Source organism: Salvia splendens, chromosome 1 (assembly GCF_004379255.2).
Source record: "Salvia splendens isolate huo1 chromosome 1, SspV2, whole genome shotgun sequence".
NCBI classification, from domain to species: domain Eukaryota; kingdom Viridiplantae; phylum Streptophyta; class Magnoliopsida; order Lamiales; family Lamiaceae; genus Salvia; species Salvia splendens.
This window is the reverse complement of record NC_056032.1, coordinates 6,238,832-6,251,842: the sequence shown is the minus strand read 5'-3', so window position 1 is coordinate 6,251,842 and position 13,011 is coordinate 6,238,832. Positions and strand designations below refer to the sequence as shown.

The following is a 13,011-nucleotide window of genomic DNA, read 5'->3' as shown; positions in this document are numbered from 1 at the left end:
TGTAATTTTTATTTTTTGTATAATTTGTAATAGTATTCCGGGTAATTTTAATGCATTTTAATATTGTGGAAATGTTTTTATTTAAATTGAATAATAGAATGGTGGGACCTTGAGCTTGTCCTTGGGGAAGAGCACGAATGTGAGTATTGTGCTCTTGTCTAAGATGAGGGAGTAAAAGTGGGTCGGGTCCACATCCGTGCTCGTTGGCAAGAGCACGGATGAGGATGCTGTTATAATCGTAATATGTGGTGAATTTTTTACTAAGTAGAAGTAAATTAATTTGGATGTATGGATCAAAATGATAAAAATGAATTACTTATTTTTTTGAATGAAAACTATATACTGAATGTCAAAAAGCACAAAATATATTTTATGTTGCAAATTCTGAATTAATTTAATTTTATCTTCATTTTGGCAATTTGAAGAATAGAAGCAGCACGAAAATGGTTTCTTGATCCCCAAATCCAAATCAAAAGCTTGCCCAGAAAAAGCAGGAATTTTCTCCCTCACAATTCCGAACACCCACTTGTCGTAAAACCCCTCTTATGATTTACAGTGGCAGTATTTCTTCTTCTTGCCCAATTGTTCTTCAGTAAAATTCCCAAGATTTTAAATCCCACTTTTGACCCTTTTCCCAATTGATTCCGGGCATCCGAATCCCTTGTCGTTTATGGCAGAATGCTCCAAACGTGAAACTCCAACTCAAAACCAAGAAAATGATTGTTCCCACCATTCATGTCCCCCTCTTGCATCGAGTCAAGTTTTCCCCTCTTTCATTGAGGAATTTCACCATACAATTTCCTTCTGCCGCCCGCCGCCATTGATTCATGGCCTATCCCCGGCGGCGTAATCACCACCTCAATCGGCTATTCCCTGTTGTCTCCGCCATTTCCGCCGCCATATTTCTCCTCTTTGTTTACATCTCTTTCCTTGCGCCTTCGCCCGTCGAGAACGATCGCATCCGCCACACAAGGATATCTAATCCTCTTCAATACAAGGTTCGTGGACGATCTTGCCTTGTTAATATGTTTAAATGATATTGAATTGGTTTAAAAGCATATTAATTTTCTTCTTTTGGTAGGATGTTAGTCACGTTGAAGGGAATGGAGCTGCGCAGATATTTCACATTCCGGTTAGGTTTTTCTGTTTGTCTTATTTGAAAATGCTTATTGATTGGATCCATGATTTGTGCTAAATGAGATATTGATTGGTTGATGAGATCTAGGACAGTGGAGGAGCGCATGATGTCGATCTTTGGAGTACAAAGAATGCGGAGTTTTTCTACGGCTGCAGCAATGCCACTGCGAAATTTGCAAGTATGTAAACTTGTTGACGGCTTGTTAAGCTTCACCTATGTTAGTTTGTTCATTCGGGTTTTGTTTGATGTTTTGAACATTGTGTACTCTCAGCATTCTGTATGTAAGTCCTTTCGGCTGAACATCTGTGTTTCATTTGGCATAACAGAAGCTGCTGCTGTAATACGGTCTAATCGTTACTTGGCTATTGCAACCAGTGGAGGTCTAAACCAGCAAAGAACCGGGGTATTAATCTTCCCTTTGAAATTATGTTGAAAAATAAAAAAAAAATCTGCCATAATCTGTTAATTTACTGATAAGAATATGTTGCTGCATTCCCTTGTAAGTGGCTGCTGAATCATTCTGAACATTTGAGCTGTGAACTGGTCCTTTGGATTCGTTAGTTGTTGATCAATCAGGGGTATATCTGTCATGTTAGAAGTACAACTTAGTTAGAACTTTTTGGGATTTGCTTTCTTTGAATTCTCTTTTAAGGACTATTTTATTACTTCGTATCTTTAAACATTTGGAACTATCATAGGTGAGAATTAGATAATACTTGGGTAGTTGTAATTCAAGATACTATTCTTCTGATTAATGTCCCAATATATGCGGATGTGGCATCTCCCTCTTGCATGTCATATTGCCCCATTTGTGTTGAATATTAGTTTGATGTACTAGTGTGTTTTTCCTTTGCACACGAGGTAGTGGTAAATGCTCAATTTTAGTATCATAACCATAAGTATATCTTGTACAAAGGTTAACATATATTGTCTTCAACTAGACACTTGGATTTTTTAAAAACTCTCAGCCATACTGAATGTCTGTGGACTGTATGCTATCTCTTTAATGGACAGTATGATATGTCTGTTTAATGTCATTTATATTTTGCTTAAATTGCTTTTGGGCATTTACATGATAATTTCATTAAAAAAAGTGCACCGAGATTATGTATGCATTTTGAGCTAAATCAGGTGCTTACTGCTTATGTTATTTGCTTTTGCTTATTGTGTTCAGATCACAGATGCGCTTGTTGCTGCGCGGATCTTGAATGCCACCCTTGTTGTCCCAAAGTTGGACCAGAAGTCTTTCTGGAAGGATGTTAGGTGAAATATTGGCCCATTGTAAAATTCTTATTAAAATTACTTCTTCCTGCCGGCTGAATGTTGCTCTCTGATACAGCAACTTTTCAGAGATCTTCGATGTCGCTTGGTTTATATCATATCTCGAAAAAGATGTAAAAATCATTAAGGAACTCCCACAAAGAAGAGGTCAGCCGTGGAATCCTTATACGATGCGTGTTCCCAGAAAATGCAATGAACATTGCTACATTAGTCGGTTATTACCTGTACTGACAAAGAAGCGTGTAAGTTAATTAGTTTCTAAAGATTTACTTTTTGCACTGTTTTGTTTTCGGATATACGTCTTCATATATATGGAGGTTCCGATGTTAACTTTTAACAAATTATGCAAAGGCTTTTCTATGATATGCGATCTGTGTTATGACTCACTTCAGTGTTATATGTCTATTTCATATCTTTGGAGTAACATGGCCATGATATGATGAGTTATAGAATCAAAAGCAATTATGCCTCTATTCTGCATGATGTAGTTTCAGATTTATGTTAACCCCGTCAGCTATCCAAATTGCATAACATATTACTTTCCTGCCAGAGAGAGAATGCTGAACCCTGAACTTGTTCACCTTTTAGACATTACTGGACTTTTAAAAGTATTGACTGCTGTTTCGTTGCCCTTATTGAATCAAAGCTTAATCTTCGTTGCGAGTGCCCTGAACACCAAATTCTTCCTTTGATTCTCTGCTGTTGTCCATGTAACTAACTGAATGTTTTTGTCCCAAAAAAAATTGGCCAAAAACTTCACTTTAACTGTGGATTAATGCTCACCCTTTATTGGTTCGTATGATGTTCTGCTACACTTGGACATACTACCAATTATTGTTAGTTGAATTTGCAGCTACAAAGATTGAAATGTATCTTGCCTATTATTTCAAAAAATTCAACTAATGAATGGAACTATTCTTGTTGCAGGCTGTTCAGTTGACCAAATTTGACTATAGACTTTCTAATAAACTGGACCTAGATCTGCAAAGGCTTAGATGCAGAGTTAACTATCATGCCCTGAGGTTCACCAAGCCGATCCTTGAAATGGGCGCAGAACTGGTGCGAAGAATGAGGATGAAGAGCAAGCATTACATTGCCCTCCATCTAAGGTTTCTACTCATGGTTCTATCCCATCTTGTTTCATCTTTCATGCCAGCATATCTCTGTTGTAATGTCTGCAGTTTTGAAAATATTTTAGCTCTTCAATGTTGTAAATTCATGGTTTCGCTGTTGAATTATCTTTTTGTCCCACTTTTGGGTATTTAAAGACTTACATCTAATAAGTTGGTTGGCATAACGAGTATCTAGAACTTTTTTTCTGCCGCAGTTGATATGTTTTTTAATACCTGATGAAGGATTATTATTGACGTGCCTGTGTTTGTTTTCAACAGGTTTGAACCTGACATGCTTGCATTCTCAGGATGTTATTACGGTGGAGGAGACAAAGAGAGGAAGGATTTGGCAAAAATCAGGCGGAGGTGGAAAACTTTGCATGTAAGTTTCACAGCTACTTTGAGAGGCATAATATTTCAAAATCTGAATGAGGGATGTAATAATTGTGCAGACAGACACACACAACATTTGAAAAAGGATTTTATCTTTTTGGAAATTCTATGGGGGGGAGTTCATCTAGTACACACGCCACTCGCATGATAATATTTTATTAGTATCGAACAAACTATTATCATGTGAGCACTACATGTACATGTAGTCATGTACTATAGAATTTCCCCATTTTCATTAATATTTTTTTTACTTATTTTAATATTGTATGTTGATGCCTGATGGGTGATGCATGGTGTGTCACTTTAGTTTTGTAACATACTACTATGTTCTTACTTTTGAGAAATTTGTGGATGCATGTATAGTTTGGTTCTTAAATAAAAGGGTAGTCAAGATGTATGAGTTCACTTCTTTCTATGTTTTATTTGTATATTGAGCTGTCATAGTGGTAGCATATTATAGGAAAATTTTATTTTAGTCATGCAGAGGCAGATATTATAAGAAATTAATTATCCTCTCTCTTTAATAGGGATTATGAAGAATGACTAAGATCTTTTACTACTTAAATTTGCAGAGTCCTAATCCAGAGAGAGAGAGAAGGCAGGGAAGGTGCCCTCTTACTCCTGAGGAAGTTGGTCTTCTTCTAAGAGCACTTGGATACGACAGAGAGACGCATATTTTTGTAGCTTCGGGAGAAGTATATGGAGGGGAAACAACATTGGCCCCCTTAAAGGCTCTTTTCCCAAATTTCTATTCAAAAGATACCCTAGCAAACAAGGAAGAATTGGAACCCTTTTCTGGGTTTTCTTCTCGAATGGCTGCTCTAGATTTTATAGTATGTGATGAAAGTAATGTATTTGTCACAAATAACAACGGGAACATGGCCAAAATACTGGCAGGGCGAAGGTATGCCATTTTCTGTTTCCAGATCACTTGCTGTTCCAGTTATCAATGATTTTTCTGATGAAACCTTTGTTCTTGACCACAGGAGATATTTTGGGCACAAGCCTACTATCCGTCCCAATTCTAAAAAATTGTACAGGCTGTTTGACGGGCGAAATAATATGACTTGGGAGGAATTTTCCACACGTGTTCGTACATTTCAGAGGGGTTTTATGGGAGCGCCTAAGGAGATTAGACCAGGCAGGGGAGTATTCCATGAAAACCCTGCTTCTTGCATCTGTGAAAATCCTGATACAACAAATGTTGTTTCAGTTAAAAGGCCGGGTAAGGTTTCTTCTCCAGGCAAAAGAGACGTGGGTTTACTAAATGATTATTCAAATGTGGGCGATGATCTAGAATTGTCTGAACCTGAAGACGAAGAGGATATTAAAAGTCAGCAGGGACACAATGTGTATAATGAGACAAGCCTGGAGGATGACAGTTTGTTATCTGAGGAGCCTGAGTTGGATTATTTGCTTTCAGATTGAATACAGTTGCTTTTGAAGTTAGAATTTAATGGTTGCTATAACCACTCCTGTTCATGCAATGAACTGCCAAAGAGTGCATGGTTGAGCTCAGGCAAGATATGATATTTGTTCATGCCGCTGCAAAACTAATTTTTCAGGTAACTGCTACTTTTCCTAGTCTACAGCTTCAAGACTTGTAAGAAATGTTATCATTTGAAGAGAATCGTGCAGTATCTAGTTGCATGGTTTGGCATATTAGATCCAGAATGATAGCGGAGAACATAGTTAGGACAACTTGAGAAACAACCATTTTTGGACAAATAGTGAGATCACCATCGTTCCGAGGCCTGTGCATACTTCCTTTTTTTATGATTTACATAGATGTCTAAATAGATTTGCGCCTGCCTCGTGGGAAGTTAAAAATTCTGTTCCCTCTGGCTTGAAGCCGTTCCGGAAACCTCAAGGATTTTAAGTTACCAAGAGAAACTAGTTCCTTAAATTTGGATTGATAGACATTGTAAATTTGTATATTTTTTTTATTATGAAATATTGGTGACTGCATATAGAAATGCCTGAGTTGGTTCACTACATCTTGTATTGGTTTTTGAAATATATGCACTTTCATTTGGCAAATGTGATAATTTGAGTTTGCACACAAGTTTTAGACTTTAGTTGGCAATTTAAATTTGGTTGTTGTTTTCAACTCGATGTGTTGATGAATATATGAAAAGGATCAATTGAGTATCTCCTAAAAAGAAATACTACTAGGATTTATTAACAAAATGGATTGATAGAGGAAATAGAAAAGGAAGCAAACTAAAGAACCTATTCAAAAAAGTTAGAAACTTCATTCTGTTAATGAAAATTTGTTTTGTTTTGCCCATTAGTTAGACACAAATTCTGGGTTAGTAAGACAATTGGTTTGGGCTGAATAGGTGTTGCATCTTTTCCATCTCGCGCGACATATGGGATTTCAAAGGACAAATTGTCAAAAAAACATGAAGTTAGGATCAAATTTCGGTATCGTACAAATTTGAAAATCAGCTATAAAATTCATGAACCTTGGATTTATTCTCACTTATCCCATGTTGAATCGTGCAAATATACTATTGTTCATATTTTCAATCAAACGCTATATATATATATATATCAAATACAATTTCAAAAAAATATTTTTCCATGAGATAAGTAAAAATAAATAAAAATTTTATGATTTTTCTGGTTGATTTTTAAAATTGCGGAACAAACTAGAATTTGATCAAATGCAACTATTATACCAAAAGTTTACCTTTGGAGAATAAAAATGTGGAAAGCCTGGTATTAGGCCTATTAGAGCCCATAACAGTTAATAGTGGGCCTGGTGTTCGGCCCATTATGACGTGGTCGAATATCATTACAATCAAAGTCTTAGAACCGATCAACAAGCTGAGATATTATTTGGGAAGTAAAATTTCAAATCAATCGCGGAAAAATGCAAGGTGGATCAACCGGAATCGGCTACGGTCTCAAATACCAGGTCGATTTTGTTTGATTTTTTCTTAAACTCGTAAACTCTGAGTTGATGAAAATCGAATCTGAATAGAATTTGATTGCACCAGGCGAGATGCATTTCAGATGTGAAAGCGGATACAGATCATACCAGCTTCCTCACCGGCACGCTCAGCCTCAAAGAAGAAAATGAGGTCGTTTTCATTTCCAGCGGAGTAGTGATCTCTTGAATTTAGCTGTTGTAGTTGCTATTGTCGTCGCTTGATCTTAATGCGGTCCTGATTTTTCAGGTGCATTTACTGAGGCTGTCCGACGGCGGTACTGAATTGATCTGCGAGGGTTTGTTCTCGCATCCGAATGAAATTTGGGATCTCGCTTCCTGTCCTTTCGATCAGCGAATTTTCTCCACTGTCTTCTGTTCTGGTAAATTTGCTGTATGTGAAATGTATTATATTGAAAAGAATAGCAGGAGATAACAGACTTAGTTTGTTGGCGAAATATGAATCTTAGAACTCCAGTTTCACTCACTAAGTCCTGGAAGTTGCTCGAGCTCGGCTTAATAGGATGGAGATAACAGACTTAGTTTGTTGGCGAAAAGACGCATAACGATCATGCGTTTCATTAAAAGGAGACGCATGAGGGTCATGCGTCTCTCCCAAACACGGAATAAAAAAAAATTCCAGTACAATCACGGAATCTAAGTTTTAGTTTAGAACAAAAGAAGAAAAAACCCGACTTATGAGACAACTTGTAGTACATCACTAAGTGCATTTGTGCCGATTCAGTTGATTAATCTATTTCATTTTGATTTGGTAAATAAGCTAGCAAAGAAGTAAGAATACATATTGATGATTGAATAAATTCCTATCCGACTAGCAGCCCTCGTTCTTTAGCTTGACTAAAATGGCTTACTCACAAAGTTTTAGCCAGTGTAGTTTGAGCTATTGGATGATACTCAAATAGTAGATTTTGTAATTATATTTTAGTAGTTGTAAATGGATTATAGAATATCTGTTTTAACTTTTTTCTTTTTCAGTCTGAGACTTTTTTTTGTGGTTATATAATGCAATTTTTTTTGTTTTATGCTACTGAAGTGTAATATATTTTCCTTTGTTATGCTGTTCTTAAGGGGAAACATATGGGGCAGCAGTATGGCAAATTCCTGAGTTGTATGGTCAACTGAGCTCTCCTCAACTGGAGAGTATCGCTTCTCTGGATGGGCACACTTCCAAGCTTAGATGGTGAGCTTGTTATAAATTATGGGTTTGAGCTAAGCACGAATGAAATTAATTTTCACTTCGCAAGTAAAGTGCAACTATATAAAGAATTGTAAGCAATAGTAATATGCTTATATGCTAATGATACTGCATATGTAGTGTACTGTGGTGGCCTACAGGAAGACATGACAAGCTGGTCAGTATTGATGAGCATAATCTCTTTCTTTGGAGCTTGGATACTTCAAAGAAGACTGCTCAGGTATAGTTCACGTGCAGATACCATTTTGTTGGTTCAGAAATATGAATGTAATATTAGCACTACTTCATCGTTCGATGGATTATAAAGCTTAGCATATGTAGTTGTACTCTAATGAATGGAAAAAATCTAATTAAAAAACTGGCCTTGCATATCACACTTCTCCATTTTAGCTACCTATATCTCTTTATTCCAAAATATATTTAACTTCATGCGTCATGCTTGTTCAGCTTTGTTTGAATTTGAGTGTAGATTGACACACTGTATAATTATTATACTACTTGTTTATTTCAGTTATCTTCTCACTTAACTGTCCTAAAAAACGGTTTGACTTCATGCATCATACTTAATTTGACTCAGTTTGAATGTTGATATGGATATAGATAGGAAATAAACCCTGCTGCAGAGTCTGATGTGAAACTACTTGAGTATTGGATGCTACAGTATAATTGTTTCATCAACTTGAAATGTTTTAATTTCAGTATGTTTTTCTATTTTATTGTGCTTAGTAATGTTCTCTCATCTTTTATACTATTCCAATCATGTATGAGTAGATTGGAGCTCCATGATGGCATGATCTAGTTTTTGTTATTCTTTTTCCACTGTCAATATATAGTTCAAATGGGCATTATATAACAGGTTTTCTGGCTTTCTACTAATTTAGTCATTCCACTTTGTATCTTATGTTCAACATGTGCAATTGCTTTACAGCTTCCAACTTCTTTAGCATATCCTTTTCTTTTCCACTCTTTTTATTGTTATATGAATTAGTTCTTTAGCTAATTCTTATTCAGATCTTGTTTGTAATCTAGGTGCAATCACAAGAATCAGCAGGCATGCGTCACTACTTAACAGGCGGAGCATGGGATCCTCATGACTTTCAGATGGTTTCTTTAACATGTGATTCATCTGTCCAACTTTGGGATTTAAGGACAATGAAGTAAGTTTATATCAAGTGTTTACGTACTGTAATTTAATAAACTACATAAAATATGCTTTATCTTAATGCTTACCATCAATTCTTTTAAATCTTTTGTGATTGACTTTGGCCACCACATCCTTCAAAATTTGGTCTGATATTTAATAAATTTGCAGTTTAATAAATGTTCTTTCCCTTCAACATACCAAAAGTTGGTGCTGATGCTTCAGGTCTTTTAAATGAATGCATATTGCTAGACATGACAAACAGAAAATATTTTCTATGCTTGCAGGAAAACTGATTCAATTGACCGTGCGCATGTACGTAATGTTGACTATGACATGAAAAAGAGGTACATGCTTGTAAGTATGCTGCAGACTTCCTTGTTAATTTACTTTCTTGATGTTCACTATTTGTCTGTTAATGTGATTTTTCAAATTTTCTTGTCAAAAAGTTTAATCCTATTCATTATACCAGTCCTTCCTTCTTTTAATTGAAAATAAGTGCTACTCCTTGATGAACGATGATGCTTCCATCAAGTGATTTTATTTGAATTGCCCAATATACAACTGCTGAACCAGGCGTACTTTTTGTCATGCTCACAAATATAAGCATGCACCTGGCAATGAAGTTGTGTATGTAGAGAGCGAGAGCGTAGTTCAGCAGTAAAAATGTCTTGAAATGATCTGCTCACATACTTTTATATCTTCTTATTTTTATAGACTTATAGTGCTCTGTGAAACTTTTGAGAAGGGTGATACAGGTATGATCAATGATCAAGAAACAACAGGGACTTACTGCCTACTTGTAGAAGTTGGTTAGAGAGGTCTGTTGGAATGAGCTAAACTAGATTCAGGACAAGCCATGCAATTAAAATCTGTGTAAAAAAATTTAGTGACACAATGGTTATGAGCTCTTACTTGAAATGCTATCTACTGCATAAATATATACCTAGGCACTCTATTTTGGGTTGGATGAAAGTCAATGTCATATAGTTGTTCATTAAGTCTCTTGCTCCAGTGCTTTGGTACAAGAACATAAGCCATGGATAATAAGGCTTTGATGTAGCATTGTCAGTTGTATAACAAACTGAATTATTACCAACCTCTAAGAACATAAGTCCATGGATGTCCAATAGGGCTTTTGAACATCAATTTAAAGATCACATTTTACACTTGATGTGGAATTTTCCAATAACAGCAGTTGCAGTGACAAACACAGAAAAGTTTCCTGCAACCCTGGATAGTGTATACTATTATATGTGTTTGGAGTGGCTCTTAGGATCCTATTCTACTACGAATATACCTACTCTTTTAATAATAATATGGGCTTATGATTGCTCGTCGACACTTCTCAGGTAACTGCTGAAGATGACTCAGGAATTCATATATGGGACCTTAGAAAGCTGAAATCTCCGGTTGCTGATCTTCCTGGGCATTCACACTGGTAATGTTTCTAACAGCATACTTGAGGCTAATCCTTGTCTATTCCTGAATGTGTACCAAATCTATTATTGTGCATTCTTTTTGCCTGCCTCTGTTTTATTTTCGATTTTCCAGCACTTCCTTTAAGATGTTCTTTGTCTTGCATATCAGTATAGTTGTTAATTTTGGGCTAATGCGTTGGTTATACTATACCAATTGAATTATCTGATGAAAGTAAGTTTGTTTATGTTGATAGGACATGGACTGTTAAATGTAATCCCACGTATGAGGACCTGATTCTGGTACTTCTCTCGCTACCTGCATCTCCTCTCCTTGTGCTTGACCTCTGTGCTCTTAACTTGTTTTATCCTAAAAACAGAATTCTAACTCAAAAAGAGAAGGAAAAAAAATGAATGGCTGGAGTAACAACTGGAATGAAACTTGACACATTATTACTATTAGTACATCTCAATTTGTCTTAGCATGATACTTTTAAATACATAATGTTGGGTACAAGTCAGAATGTTTGTAGTCAAAGAAGTTTTTCTGATCATGCACAAGCTTTTGTAGAGTGCTGGAACTGACTCAGCTGTCAATTTATGGCTAGCCTCTCCTTCAATCCATGATCACTCAGTACAAGATAGGTCTGCAGTTCACTTTAGTTGCTATAAATTTATAATTCTTCGACTGCAATTAGTGTTGCATATTGATTATATTAGTTCCTCCTTTTTCTAGTTCATTGACATCACAAAATCGGACTGAGCCGTTACTGAATTCGTACAACGACTATGAGGACAGTGTTTATGGTAATAGATGCGACCTCTGATGCTCTTCAGCACTATTTCAGCTAGATTCTGAAATTAATTTAACTGCGTTACACCATTCAGGTCTTGCTTGGAGTTCTCGGGAACCATGGATATTTGCTTCATTATCTTACGATGGAAGGGTAAGTGCTCATCTTCTATGTCATGGCTAGGCCATGGGTTTTACATTCTCCATCATGTTCATTGACCACTCTAAATTAGAAATTCTGGATTCGGGGTTGCTAAAACTATCTTGATATGACATAAAACTTTGTGAGTTGTGACATAAAAATTTGTAATCATAAGCTTGCATTTGAGCTTTGAGTTTGCATAGGTACTTCGGAGCCAACTATTTCTGATGACTTGACACTTTTAAACACAACAATAGTATTATTGAAGACCATACCAAAAGTTTTGCTAAATGTGTTTTTGAAAGGGTTATTAATATGTTAGTATTATAAATTCATCCAAATAATTATGATTGATTTGTTTTCAAGGATTGAAATACAAGCTAGATTCACCAGGTGTCAATTGCCTTTACATTCTTCAGGATCTTGTTTTTTTGCTTGAGGTTTAATACTTCATTCTCTTTGTGCAGGTGGTTGTGGAATCAATAAAACATCACCTAACTAGATGAATAACTGATCGATGTAGTAAGTGCTTTTCGTAAACTCTACTGTTTCTCCTTGCTATTGCCCTTTATTATGGTTAATAATATAGTACATGTTATTTTTCTCTCTTGATCTTAGTTGCTGATGGAGACTTAGAACCCATTCTTGTCAATACATACCTATGGCGTTTTATGAAGCTATGCTGCAATTCAAATTCAAGACTATATTGCATATTTTAGAATTGATCATTTTCGTCTGTGGTAAATTTACGATCCTCCCATTCAACAACTTGGACCATATCCGTCCAGCTTGTAAGATGGATTTCCATTCCAAAAATCACTTGTTGTCTGATTCATCATTTACCAGCATATATGTTGCGCAGTAACGGGCTATTCGCTTTCTTATGCAAGTTGGAATGGCTGTTATTAAACCTCATGTTCTATGCATTCAATCTATGGTCTAAGCGTATTTGTATTTGTTTTTGTTTGGTGTGAGAGAAGTTTTTTAGATGGATCATGAAATTCAATGCTTTTGTGGGTTATTTGGAATCTGATGGTCATGGAAAGAGAGAGGCAGAATCTATGAAAAATAGTTGGTACTAGATTCTAAATGGATAAGTTATGATTTGGAAGTAAAGTGACATTAAACTTATCCTTGTATACAGTCAGTTATTTGGTTTCCTAGTTCAACGGCACAAAAATCTTGTGGTAGTGAAGGTCCACCTGGAACTCTTTTTAGCCAAGAGCGCCTCGTCACATAGATTCTCTCTCCTTATCCAAGTATATTTTGCTGACTCCTCACATTCCCTGCTACTGACACGTGGATCGCAATCCCTACTTATATTCAACATCTTCGTAAATCAAGAGATCCATCATCTATCCACATAGCAAAATCTTATTCTAATGTTTCTTCTGACCCACAAACAAAAAGTAGAGCACAATTATTACGATGGTGAAACATAA

At 36.0% G+C, this 13,011-nt stretch overlaps 2 protein-coding genes across 3 annotated transcripts; both read left to right on the top strand.

Annotated features, from left to right (window-relative positions):
- Positions 1-437: 437 nt before the first annotated feature.
- LOC121810336 (O-fucosyltransferase 16-like) lies at positions 438-5,972 on the top strand. 2 transcript variants are annotated; one of them, XM_042211130.1, is made up of 10 exons: positions 438-998; positions 1,082-1,132; positions 1,226-1,316; positions 1,465-1,541; positions 2,313-2,401; positions 2,478-2,661; positions 3,347-3,528; positions 3,811-3,913; positions 4,497-4,828; positions 4,911-5,972. In XM_042211130.1, exons 1-10 carry the CDS (start codon positions 828-830, stop codon positions 5,350-5,352), a joined length of 1,722 nt encoding a protein of 573 aa, XP_042067064.1. In that variant the 5' UTR covers positions 438-827; the 3' UTR covers positions 5,353-5,972. The 2 variants fall into 2 exon arrangements, with proteins under 2 accessions (XP_042067064.1, XP_042067068.1); XM_042211134.1 differs by having other exon boundaries at positions 863-998; positions 1,231-1,316.
- Positions 5,973-6,768: 796 nt separating this feature from the next.
- Positions 6,769-12,523, top strand: LOC121794871 (WD repeat-containing protein DWA2-like). Its single transcript, XM_042193251.1, has 14 exons — positions 6,769-6,847; positions 6,930-7,013; positions 7,110-7,242; positions 7,949-8,060; positions 8,196-8,295; positions 9,105-9,232; positions 9,504-9,573; positions 10,569-10,657; positions 10,892-10,937; positions 11,206-11,279; positions 11,371-11,441; positions 11,523-11,581; positions 12,037-12,091; positions 12,188-12,523. The coding sequence occupies exons 1-13, from the start codon at positions 6,803-6,805 to the stop codon at positions 12,073-12,075; spliced, it is 1,050 nt and encodes a 349-aa protein (XP_042049185.1). The 5' UTR covers positions 6,769-6,802; the 3' UTR covers positions 12,076-12,091; positions 12,188-12,523.
- Positions 12,524-13,011: the final 488 nt, after the last annotated feature.